This window comes from Ciconia boyciana, chromosome 7 (genome assembly GCF_034638445.1).
Source record: "Ciconia boyciana chromosome 7, ASM3463844v1, whole genome shotgun sequence".
NCBI classification, from domain to species: domain Eukaryota; kingdom Metazoa; phylum Chordata; class Aves; order Ciconiiformes; family Ciconiidae; genus Ciconia; species Ciconia boyciana.
The window spans coordinates 58,709,473-58,722,867 of record NC_132940.1 but is presented as its reverse complement, the minus strand read 5'-3'; the positions used below and the strand labels follow the sequence as shown (position 1 = coordinate 58,722,867).

At 39.2% G+C, this 13,395-nt stretch overlaps 1 protein-coding gene across 1 annotated transcript in view; it reads left to right on the top strand.

Moving 5' to 3' along the window:
* Positions 1-13,395, top strand: part of USP13 (ubiquitin specific peptidase 13) — a 54,618-nt gene that overhangs the window by 35,762 nt on the left and 5,461 nt on the right. Inside the window, exons 11-19 of the mRNA XM_072867117.1 lie at positions 2,619-2,744; positions 4,085-4,238; positions 5,987-6,161; positions 7,292-7,380; positions 7,758-7,880; positions 9,682-9,708; positions 10,442-10,585; positions 11,584-11,750; positions 12,270-12,432. Of these exons, the coding sequence (XP_072723218.1) occupies positions 2,619-2,744; positions 4,085-4,238; positions 5,987-6,161; positions 7,292-7,380; positions 7,758-7,880; positions 9,682-9,708; positions 10,442-10,585; positions 11,584-11,750; positions 12,270-12,432 (1,168 nt within the window). The remainder of the gene's footprint in view (positions 1-2,618; positions 2,745-4,084; positions 4,239-5,986; positions 6,162-7,291; positions 7,381-7,757; positions 7,881-9,681; positions 9,709-10,441; positions 10,586-11,583; positions 11,751-12,269; positions 12,433-13,395) is intronic.

The window sequence follows — 13,395 nt, the reverse complement described above, 5'->3', positions numbered from 1 at the left end:
ATCTGAAAGTCCTATGTCTCCTGAGTAATTGCTTTGTACAGTAGCTATTCATTGTTTTGGAACAACGAGTGAATCTTGCTTGTTTCCTTTAAATAAAGTTTAAAACTTATCAACGCATCACTGTGACTAAGGAATAGTGGAATAGATTTCAACAGACTCCTCACATTAAATTATGTATACTGACTGACCTGCTTTCCTAAACGCATACAGGATATGAATGAAGAATAGTGTGCTGGAAGTTCAGGGACTTGAACCCTTCGAATAAAGCTACACCTCCATGTTTAGCCCAGCAGCCACTACTAGCAATGAGCTATTGAGAACTTTTTAATGACAGATGGTGTAAAACTCTGTCAGGTAGTAGTAGCCATCTACTGGCATTTAACAATACTTGTGTTGTTCATAAGTTCAATTTAATAAAGTTGTAGTTACATGCATCAGATGACTTCCTTATCAAGCAATTCATAGCATGTATTAGGATTTGAAACAGCTTTTACTGCTTTTGTTCTTTGTTGTACTGAAGATTTATTTAGAAAAAAAAATCATGTATAGATATTTTCTCCATTCCCTCACTCTGGGCATACAAATCTGTTTTGTCAGTTTGGGGTGCTTTTTTTGTTTGGTGTCTCCCCCCCCCCCCGATAATACTGGTATACATACAGATAGTATTTTGTCATCCAGGGAGTTGTACTGACATTTATAATAAATGTAATTGCATAGGATTTTAGGCCTTCAGTGTTTGCAAGTGCTTCTGCTTTGTGTCTATAAAATCAATTATTCATTTTATTTTTATTCTTTTACTTTTTTTTCCCCCTCCTACACGCAAAGAAGTTCTCTAGCTTTCTGGGTCTTTGGAATTCATCCAAAGTTTTTGGGTGGTGTTGCCTGTAAGAGCATTCATATGAGATCTGCAGTGGTCCAGCACAGTCTATATTTAGCTAAACTGTTTTGCAACTGTTGATGGGGAAAGTATGCTAGGTATTCTATAAATATTCATAGTACTGTGGAGCTAAAATTTTTCACCACAGGAGTTTAGTCTGGAAAAGGCAGCAGTTTTCTTGGACCCACTGTAACATTAAAAACAGGCTGGAAGCCTAAAGGGTCATCAGCTAGGACTTGATTTTCTGTTTAGAGCTTTGCCATTTCTTCTGTTGTTTTTCTTGTCCTTGATGTGGAACAGGTTTAGAAGGCAAGATCTGATCCTCTTCTATAGACTGTCACACATAGCATGTTTCTCTTCAACCTGCTCAAATGGGTGAATAAAAAGTGTATAGGTGGAAACAAGGCTTAATTCCAAACTCATTGCAAATTCCAAACTCAGGGCAAATGTGCCACCTTGCTGTATTATTGCTTCTGACATAGAAAGAAGCCTGGTATATAGTAATTTGAACTGTTTTATGCATTTCGCTCACAGTCCTAGCTTTGATGAAAGGCAGCTGAGGACACTGAAGTGATATATAACCCAAGATTCAGAAATCCCTAGAACATCTCTTTGTTCAAGCAATACTGAGACTCTGTCTCTTTATGAGAGCCTTTAAAGAGCATCTTAGCCTAATGTGGTTGCTGGTGTACTGCCAGAAATTGAAAAAGCATTAAAATTGAGAATCTGCTTCTGATTTCAGTGGGTCTAGGAATACCTTACCCTGGTGAAACCAAGATTTGCTCTTTTAGTGTGTGTTTTATGTGCCTTCTATTTTATGCTGCTTTTTCTATTTTTGTATTGGTATGATAGTGCAACTGTAGTAAAGACTGAGATTGGCTGAATTTTTAACAGCTTCTGACATATCCTAAAGGCTACACTTTTGCTTGGATTGTCTTGAAAATTATTTGTTCTCATGAAGGATGAGGGCAAATCTGAATAAAAGATTCTGACCCTTTCAAAAGTGTTATTTAAAAGGGATAATAGCTACTGTTGTCTTGAGGATGCAATTTGGGGTGGTCGGGGAGGCTTCTTAAAGTGGTATAGAGGGTGAGAAAGTCAAAACTAGGACTCTCTTGGAAGCTAGAGATTTTCTGATTTGGCATAGTTTCCTGCTGATGTAACTGAATGGCTAAAAGCAGTATGTTATGGTCCTTCAACATGACCAACACCTGCAAATTGCAGATTCATGTCTGTTCTTAACAACCTGTCTGGGAATGCATGCTGCACACATTAGTTGTTCTCTGCTTGATTCTGTAGAGATCTCTGGAAAGGTTTTGTCCTGAGTAATGCTGCTAGCTGATACACCAAAGTGCTTCAATGCCCACATACTTTTAGATACAATAGGGGTCTGAAAGGAATGTCAAATGTTGGAAAAAACAGTGTAGGCTTTTAGCCTTTCTGAAAACTACTAATGTTTAACAAACCTTCAGTAATCTCTTTTAACTTGCAAGTGTCATAGAAAAATCAGATAGTGTGAACGCTGTAGGAACTATGTCATAAAACATATTCTAAAACCCCCAAATCATGTATCAGGACCCTTTCCATTTTTATTAAAATGTAAAACCAGATGAAACTGAAACTATCATTTCTCCAGTGGCAGAAATGGGCCATAGATAGATCTAGTGGAGTGGCTTTGGGATATTTGCTCCAGGAATGAATAAAAATCCTTCTTTAAAAGGTTTCTCTTTCTTTTATTTAGCCTCAACACAATGGAATATCTCCCCGAATGTTTAAGGCTTTTATAAGTAAAGGCCACCCAGAATTTTCCTCTAATAGACAGCAAGACGCACAGGAATTTTTCCTACATCTTATAAATCTAGTAGAGGTGAGAAAATCTGAATTACTGCTTCTTTTCCCTGGTTATATTAGACAATGACGGCAGAGCTATTATATGTGTGGCTCACTTTTTTGTTATACTCTTTTTAACCTTGGATTTGTAGAAAACGGCACTAATTTAAATGTATTTTGGTTTAGAAACATTTGTTTCTTTAATTCTCCCTTCTCTTTGCTTCAAACTCTTGCATGACACACACAGGGCCAATGCAGCTGATAACAACTGCAAGAGATACAGAGAGGTCAAGCATGACTGTACAGGCTATAAGATTTATAAACATATGTGACTGTCCTTTTAAATTGCTGTTTGTTTTATGATTACATGCTATCCATTTGTTTACCATATTGAAGTCTGTCTTGGAATATTAATGAATAGGATATTATTATTATTATTATTATTATTATTATTATTATTATTATTATTAATTTATATCATCCTTGGGAGCAAACTAATTACCATGTCCAGTTCTTTTACAAATCCCAGCTGTACATCATGGAATCATTATGGGAGGAAGGACTCCCCTGCTGAAAGCAAAGTGAATATTTGTCAGTTGAATATTTCTGTATAAAATGGTAGTTCCACTGAGCTCCAGCTCAGTGCTGTGTGTAAAAGAATCAGTACTGTGAATTTTAATGCTGTCTTTCTGAAAAGGAAACTTACAAATACATGCAGTTTTGATTTAAAGCATTTCTTTATTGTCCATCCTTCCTCCCTCTTTTTCCCATTTTCCTGAAGAATGGAGGGTGTTTATTCATGTGTTACAGTCTAGGTGAAGTTATTGGCATTTGCATGCATAATGTTCCACATCCCAAAATGCATGTATTGATTATAGGGTGGTAGAAGACATTTCTCTGTTTTTTGCCTGATAACAGACATTAACATGAACAATAAAGAGGAGGTACATTATTTGTATGACATTCCCATCCAGATAATGAACTACAAGTTGCTTGTTCTGTTTCAGTGCAGACTTGGAGTGGTAGGAGCAATTCTATTTGCTGAAAGGATGCTCCATGTTATTTACCTTATCTTTATTGTAACCTGCCACCTTCCTACCTTCTTCTGTTCACCTTGACTCAGTCAGATTCATTAGGTACCTACTCTGTGGGTTACTATGTGTAGAAAGATACCACTGTGTATGCAGACATTATGGACTTCAGTGGGATTCTCTGTGGGTGCAAGAGTTCTGCATGCAATAAAATGCAAGCTGAGCTGTCAGATCTGGGTGAATGATTGGTGTCTTTGTGCTTGCCATAAAACAACCAGCAGCCTTTGGGCTCTCTGGTCATTTTCATGATCGTCACTTAAATGATTGCATCTAATATTCCTTTCAGAGGAACCCTATAGGTTCAGAAAACCCTAGTGATGTTTTCCGGTTCCTGGTGGAAGAACGTACACAATGCTGCCAGTCCAGAAAGGTCCGCTACACAGAGAGGGTGGACTATATCATGCAGTTACCTGTTGCCATGGAGGCAGCAACAAACAAAGGTAAAGAAACTGGTCTGTTGACTGACCTTCTGGTGACTCTCTCAACCATGAGGGAATGAAGTTCTCACCCCCATGTGGTCTCTTTGTATGGATAGAATGGTTCAAGGCCATGTGGCGAATCAAACCAATGAACTGATCAGGGGAAAGTTACTTGGTTTGGTTTTCTTTAAAGGAGATTTTAAACACACATCAGTTTGTGGCTTTACTGTCCCTGCTTGTATTTTTAGGGAAGAAGGATTCTACCTGGATACTCTTGGCAAGTTTTCAGACAGATTTCTTCTCAGACTGTGGGACCACCGTTAAGTGTCACCAGTCAGCAATATATCACCAAGAATGGTAGCAGTTTGTATGATAAAAATGTTAGAGATTTGTGATTTAAAACCTTAACCTGGATTTGACCCAGGGATGTGCCACACCACTGTAGTACAGTTTATTTGCCCTTGTTTTTTGTGCATGTGTGTGCCCAAAAATCCCCATTAGCATTGGATTTCCTTTGTCCTGGACAGTGAACTAGTATATAAAAACTTCTTAATTCTAAAAAAGGAACTGAACATACTAGCTAATGAACATCGTGTAAAAACAAACACACACTCACAAAAAAAGCCCAAACCCAACCAAAAAACCAAATCGCCTTTGTGTTTGTTAGCAGCAGATTATAAAATCTAACATGATAATAGAGAATAGGGGTATAAGACAGTTTGTCGTCTATAAAGCCAAAATTCGCGATTTGGATATCCTGGGCTTTAGGAGAGGAGGGAAGGAGGATGAAGTGGTGGATGTTGATTTAATATACAGGAGTGGTTTTTTCATGCCTGTGAGCTGCCTGAGAAAGGATACTTGTTTTTGAAGGAGAAAATGGCTGAGGAGGCTAGAAGACTTGGAAGCAGGAGGGAGGTACTGACAAATCTTGGTTGCCCTTGCAGTCAGTGGTGAAGAGTCTTGCAGACTGAGATAATAAATGTATGCTTGAGGTGGAAGTGAAGGGAACATCACAGGAACACTTGAAGGGGGATGTGCCTCTGGTTTCCTACATAATCTAAAAATTTAAAATATTTTAAAACCAGAAGGAACTATTCTGATTATTTGATCAGATACTTTGAAATAGCACAAGACAGAGAATTGCACCTACTGCTTTTCACCTAGCCCACAACTCCTTGAACTGGACAATATATTTTAAAAAGACCATTTTGACTTGAAAATTTAATTTTTTGAGAACTTTGCATTCTTTATTCATCAGTTTCAGTGATGATTCTATTGCTTATAAAAGAGCATGTTATTTCCAGGTAATGACTTGGGAGGTATATTAGTTCATGAATTTACCATATAGCGCTGCTCAACTTGCCAGTGTCAGGACTCTTTCTAGATCATACATAATCCTGTCCTGCCTAGAAAGTCAGTTGACACAGATAGACAGCAATAATTTTCCAAGTCAGATTGAGCTGATAAAGTGGGTAGTTGGTGTTACTATTAACACAGGATTCTGGCTGTCACGGCAGGTTTTAATTGCCTGTTGCCCAGTATTTCCAGTTCTGTGTTTTCACCATGAACCTTCAAAAAAGACATGTAGTTGTAAGTGTAGCTCCTGACCCCAATGCAGACAAAAAGATTTGATGTCTAGTTAGAGCCATGTAAAAGTTTTATTGATAAGTAGGTTTTTGTATTTCTAAAACTTGCAAAAATAAGACTGGTGAGGGACATCATAACCATGAAATGTTCATTTAGCTTGTAATGTCACATATATTTCTCAGATGAATTAATTGCTTATGAATTGAAGAGGCGAGAAGCAGAAGCTGCAAGGAGGCCTCTGCCAGAGCTTGTCCGTGCCAAGATCCCGTTTAGTGCGTGTCTGCAGGCCTTTTCTGAACCTAATAATGTGGAGGATTTCTGGAGCAGTGCCCTTCAAGCAAAATCTGCAGGAGTTAAGTAAGTGTGTATCTGGCTGCCTATTAAAAACCTATATGGTAGTGCTCTGTGCTTATCTTGCTACCTGGACATGATGTAGAGAGAAATAGACAAAGGCATAGTGGGCTTTGGTGTTGTGTTAATTAATTTGTAATTTAGCTGTTCTTCATCCCCTACATCTTCAAAAGCATTGAAAGATGAAGAATAATTTGCTATTACTTCAAATTCAAAAGTTTTGTGCTGCAGATGATAAAGTTACTAAAATTGCAAGGTGGTGCTAACAAGAATTTAGAAAGTAGTTACTTATAGTATGGTAGGAAGGCCTTATATTTATGATGCATTTACTGTATTTTACCCAGAGTTAGGTGGAGTAGAAGACAGGATGGTATGTGTGAATGGAAGATAAAGGGAAGGGTGCAGTAGATTAAATGGGGGAAAAATGGGAGCATAAAGAAGAATGGCGGTACATATAATGTTGCACTGTGTTCAAGGTTAAACTTTTTCTTTTCACTAAGTGGGCAAATATCAGGGATCCCCTTAAACTCAAGAGTCATCCTCTATTTTGATAGATATCATAGTAGCTCAATAAGAATATCATGTAGGTTTTTTTATATAGCACTTTCGTGTGGAAAACTACAAATGACAGCTTTTTTATATCTTTGCTTAATGAAATGCTTTATAGATGGACTGATACGTCATGGACAATGCTACTGTTACTAGAAAGGGTGTGAAAAAAAAAAAAAGCAGATTAAATTGTTATTCCCTTCTGTCCAAAGCTGTGTTTTAAGCCCATGCCCTCAAGTTCTAGCCAATATGTCATTCAAAACTTATTTCCTGACATTCAACTTCAGAACAACTTGAGTAAGCAAGTTTGATATTACTTGTAGTTGTTTTTTATAATCTTCCTACAAGCTGAATTGTCTGCAAGGGCTTGGGCTGACATTAAGGATATGAATGCATAGAAAGCTACTGCCACGCTTCTCCATTGTCCTTGAAAACTTTTTTGTGAAATTTATGTGTATAAAAGCCATCACTGTTCATCTTACTCAGGACTAAAGTTACTCATCTCAGTGTGCATGAGGTACTGGAATCTGTGCTGCTTGTGATTTTGTTGCCTAGTTTCACTGAATTGTATTTCTTGTGCTTCCCAGGACTTCTCGTTTTGCTTCGTTTCCTGAGTACTTAGTGGTGCAGATAAAGAAATTCACCTTTGGCCTTGACTGGATACCCAAAAAGCTTGGTATGTGCCTTTTATATTTACCTTTTTCTCATTCTATCCAAGATAATCTATAAGGTGTACATGCCTTAGTCTATAATGAGGACCTGGCTTGAGTATCAAGTTTATACTGTGAAGATCCTAATTGAATCTGCTTTTCTTTTATGACAAATTAAACCAGTCCATCAGGTCTGTGGAGTTAAAATACAGTTTCATGTAGTCTGACCTCCTAGTTAAATTGTGCTTTAGTGTTCCTAATTTCTCAAATAACTGTTTTCAGGAGGAGAATCCTGGCTGTGTTTGTAGCTTGAGTACCAGAGTCCCCTCTCTGAAGGGGTAGGTTGCACCATGAGATCATTTTGCTGGATTCATAAGCTTAGCCTGTTTCTCTGCTTCTGCAGATGTTTCTATAGACATGCCAGATTTCCTAGATATCAGCCACCTTCGGGCCAGGGGTCTCCAGCCAGGAGAAGAGGAACTTCCAGACATTGCTCCTCCCATTATCATTCCCGATGATCCAAAAGGTATTTACTGACTTCTTTTCTCCTGATTCTCTCCTGTATTCTCCTTTCCTTCTAGCACATACTGCTTCTCCTTAATCTTCACCTTTTGGAGCTATGAACAAAAAAGCAGCTCTGTGCTTCTGTAATTGAATACTGTTACAACACCCCACAGCCTCTTTTTTCCTCCCTGCTAGACAACCCTAGTTCCTCCAGCTTTTCTGCTTTGTTTTCAGGATTTGTGATTGATGCTGTTGCTCTGGAGTGTCTCCAAATAATTAATATTTTTATGAAATTGGTGCACCCAAAGATAGACATCATATTTTGTGAAATAGATTATTCCACTTGCTTTACTGGCTATAGTCTCGTACTTACCCTGCCGCGTGGTGGTTGCCTCTTTTTGCAATAGTATAGTGCTGCTCGGTGGAGCAGCTTGTGCTGCAATATGATCTCTTCTTCATCTTTACCAGCAGAGTTGCTCCATATCTTCCATTTGCATGGATGATTATCCTTATGTAAGGATGAAGTCCTTGTGCTCATCCTTATTGAATGTTAATTGGTATCTAGGACTTAAGTGGATAGAGAAGTGTGTGAAGACCTCTACATCTATGAAAATCAGCTACATGCAGAGACCATCTTCTGTCCATTCATTGACCTTCAGTGCATGTTCATGACTCCCTTTCAGTAAAGTCACTGTGCACTTGCCAGGGCCTGGTGCCTGGTGCAAAGGACTTGGTCTCAGACCCCTACACTGAGTGTCATCATACACAGTGTCAGAAGTGGAGTGGAGCATTAATCCCCTCACTTCTTACATTTGCATAAGAGGTGTTACTAAACTGCTGTTATCTTTGAGCACTTTTGTACTAACTCTTGTCTAAAACGTGGTGATAAAGTACTCTGGGTGATACTGTAGCTAAATCAATCATCAGTCTCTCAGTTCTTGTGTATTCCCTTGTGTACAGTATTTGGCCCATTCTGGTCAAAAGGAATTTTAAAATCTGTCAGTTACTATGATTATTTGCTGCAGGATTTTAGTGCTACAGTTCTGAGCAGATGGTCTTCTGTTCAGTCACAGAATTTACTTGGATAACTTGAAACACTCTGGTTCAAGGTGGAACAACAAACACATCGTGTCTGCAGAATTGATTCATTCACAGTACAATGATGCTTAATACACAAAGGACGACAATTTAAGAAGAAGAACTTTCTAGGCATAAATTAAGATTCAAAATCTTATTAATTTTTAAATTACAAGAATTGTTAGGTTGCAATAGGCCCTAGCAGCTGTGCATGCACGCGTAGTCCATTTCTCTGGACGTATGTGGCCTGTACAGCCCATTAAAAAAAGGCTCTGTCTCAAGGAGATGTGTGTCAGAGCAAAGGCTATGGCAAAATTCAAGTTCTCTAAAGGTGTTAATTTTGTCCCTTATCTGTAGGTTCCTTACCAAGGCCTATTCTTTTTTTTTCATCCTCTTGCTCAATGAACTGACCTAGTTTTAGTGTAAGTACATGGGTGATGGTACCTTATTTATAACAAAATAGATTCTTGCTTAAGTTGGTTTAGGTCAGCCATCAGCTATATTTCTTACTGGTTTATAGTAACAGTGACACTTTGCTCTGAGTTGAGTTAGAGAAATTACTGGGCAGAAGCATCCCTGGTCTAATTCATGGCAAAAACATCAGGGATGTAAGAATGAACATGCCTTACCTGTATGAGGTCAAATGTTTCTATGACTTTAAAAACATGGAATTGTTTTTCCCATATGAATCTACTCAGCCTTCATGTAAGTCCTTTTCCCTGTTTTTTTCCTGTCTCAATTTTCAGATCGTATGACGAACCATTTCATGGAGTGTACGTATCTCATTTTTCTGAAACTGGTATTTCAGCTGCTTAAATTGTCATGCTTTTGCTCAGCTAATGGCTTGTCTGTCCTCATAGAGATGCATGGAGTATTGCCCTGCATGCTTCTACGTAACAGCTGATTTTTGTACTTGTTCAGCATTTACTTGCATGTGTGCAGGAGTCTGTAGTAGCATCAGCATAGCCAGAATGTGAGCTGCTCCTCTATCTGTTCATCAGCAGGATCTTGCAGTTCTGGGGGTCACGGCTGCTTGATCCTGGCTCCCTCTGGATTCTGATTTCAGCTGAAGCTGTTGGGCCCTGTCATTTAGAGAGGAAGTTCAACTGGAGACTGCTAGATCCAGCAGCTGTTGTCTCTCTCACCTGCACAATCCTGCCTTTGAGAGGTGATTGCTTTTGGCTGCCACCTCTAACTAAGCTCAGCACCTAACTTCTTCACCCCTTGAAATGCAGTGGCGAATTTCTTTAATAAATAAAGTCCTGTAGGAATTCATCAAGGTTTAAGGATCTATGTAGATTACAGAGACAAAACATTACCAGTAAGTCAATAACAAATGCTATAATGCTTTGTACAAGGCTGTTTCTAATGGGTGTGGGTTTACTGCAGTACTAAAACAAATCCAAGAGATATGTATTGTAATATGTGGCACCATGAATAATAATAATAAATACTATGCAATGGATGAAATTAGACTTTTATATTTTAGAAGGTCCTTTCTTGTAGCTCTAGATATTGATGAGCCTTCAGTTATGCAACTGGCAGAGATGGGTTTTCCTTTGGAAGCATGTCGGAAAGCTGTGTATTATACAGGCAACCTGGGTGCTGAAGTTGCTTTCAACTGGATCATTGCACACATGGAAGAACCAGGTCAGTGATTGGAACGTGTAAGTTAAACTCAACTCCTGGTTGTGTATTTTGGCAGTCAGCAGAAATTTTATAATGTATGACAGAGAAACAATGGCCCCCTCCCCCACCCCAGGAAACCTGGAGGTGTGAGTGAATTTTCATAAGCTGCTCCTGGGATATGCAGATCTTGACCATTATGTGGCATCCTCTGCCTAGAAGACGGCAACAAACGTAAGCTACACCAGAAGTACACTCTCCTGTCCTCACTGATGGTGTGGGCCAGCTCTCTGTTTTCCACCTTTTGGCTAGGTCCGTGCTGCTAAGGGGGAAGCTGACTTGTGATAAAGTGTAAGTACAAAGAATCCTGTGGTCCGGATGCTTTTCTTCCATATCAGCCTTCTCTAGCTCAGGCTAGAGCATTCATGCTGTACTTAGAACTTGGGCTACCTACTGAGGGACAGGGCTGCTAGATGTTCTCCACCTCCTGTGTTTCATCCATGCAAAGTTTGGACCCATGATTCAGCACTGAGTATACCTGAGCACTCCCTTGCCAGGAAACTCCAGATTTGGTTGAGTTCACACTTCGCTGTGGGCTTTTGTGTTGCTTGTGTAAATGGGGAATGAGTTTCAGTTGGGCTTAACTGACATATTTCAGCTATGGAATCAGTTCATTTTACATCTATACATATATCAACTGGGTTGTCTACTATGCTGGTGTCATCATTGCTTCCATACCAATCTTTGCTACTTTCCTGCAGTTGTTTCACTTCTGTGATGTGCCAGATTGTTCCAGCCTGCTCAGTATGAGTTTGTCCACCTAGATATTTTGTAATGTGCATGTTCAACTTGTTGTTTTTAAGGCTTTCTGCACATCTAAGTCCCAACTGGGCCAGTGAAATGAACTTACATTGATTTCAGGACTGCTTTTGAGGTCCTGTTTGTTGGGTTTTTGTGTTTGTTGTTGACTTTCCAGTTCAGTGGGGCAAAAGAAGGAACTGATGAATGTTTGTTTGTTCCAGACTTTGCTGAGCCATTGGTCATACCTGCATTTGGAGAAGTTTCTTCCAGTGGAGCAGCTGTGTTTGGAGCTGTTGGGCTAGATAACCAACCTCCCGAAGAGATGGTTGCAATTATCATTTCTATGGGCTTCCAAAGGAATCTAGCAATTCAAGCGCTGAAGGCAACAGTGAGTTCCATGAGTTATCAGTAGCACTTGGGTTTCATTTCATATTATGTGCTTTGTACATGTGCATGCTCAGATGCCTTTGAAACATATATAAAAATCCAGTTAGTGGACGATGCGCATATAGAACTATTCTGGCAAAGTGTGGGATGCCTGACTTGTCTGGATTAGAGTGGGGAAGGTGGTTTGTGTGCTTCACTTGAATGTTAAAATGTGGAGGAAAGTGAGGAAAACTTAGCTTTTTTTACCATCTGTTGAGAAACAACCTGGATGCCTAAAGACTATGCATCTTCAAGATGAGAACCTGGGGCCATGGGGATTAACTGTGGGAGGATTTATTTTCCATCTGTCAAGCTTCTGCAGAGTGCTTGTTGAATGCTATTTTCCATGGAGGTAGAATACGTATCTTACAAGTTTTAAGTGCTGTCGAATGTGATCCTTACTCTGTTCAAAGACCAGTGAGTGGTAGCATGATGCTAGAGAATGTATTAAAGGCTGCTCTTTTGCTTGTTTGACTCACAGAACAATAATTTGGAGCGTGCGCTGGAATGGATCTTCAGCCACCCTGAACTCGAGGAAGAAAGTGAGCCTGCTTTGGACATGATGAATATGGAGAACAATGCTAATGCCAATACCCTTGCAGAGACAGGGTCAGAGGGACCCAGGATCAAAGATGGGTCTGGAAGTAAGTTCTCCTTCAGCTTAGAACTGGCTATCTTGTTGCATCACACCTACACCATTCATAGAGCTCTTTTCTGTTTTGAAAGTAGTTATCATGGGTTTTTGGACATGATCTAGACAATTTACTTCCAGTCTTGCTTCTGGGGCGGAGTCCAGCTCTGTGGGGCCACTAAGTTCTGTGGACTGTGTTTGCTCAGAAAACTCTTCTCCCTGGACTCACTGAATAACCTGAGTCCAAGTTTCTTGTTGCCACAGCACAGAAGTCTCTCTTGGCCTAGCTTTACTTTTTGTTTTGTTGCTATAAGATAAAAGACAAAGAAAAGCTAGAATGTTTAAATCTTCAGAGGCTGAGCATCCTAAAGATAATGCTGCTGTTACAGACCAACTGAGTTTCTGTCCTCCTGTGGTCTGATAGGAGATAGGATAATCCCTTCAACCAAGTTCCTTGCTCTAAATATGGCAGGTATAGTTGGTATCCTGCATGGCTTTGCTATTTTCTTTTGGTTTTTCCTTTGGGATTCTCAGTCATACTACTGCTAAATAAACCACAAGATGGAGCTAATGTACAGCAGTCAAACTTGTGAAGTAGGCAAAGAACCTATTGTAAGTGTAAAAGCATTAGAGTACAAAAGCTCAGCGGTGGTTCTAACATAAGGATATCACATAATGGTTTTTGAAGGGTCTTTAGTGATCAATTCTAATAACTGTAGTATGTTCTAAACTTGTACATCTGATCTTGACTGTGATGGTCTTAAAAAAAATTAACAGCCAATTTGATTTTTGTTTCTGTGGTTGCTGTTATTATATAAGAACATTCATTTCTTGGTTTCTAACATTATAAAGACCAATCTTAAGTCTCTTGGAGACATGGGAAACATTGATTATCGTTAGGTTAAAAAAAAAAAGATTTGGAGTAATTATTTTTTGTGGTACTTAGCCTTTATAGACTGAGACCATTTACTGAGTG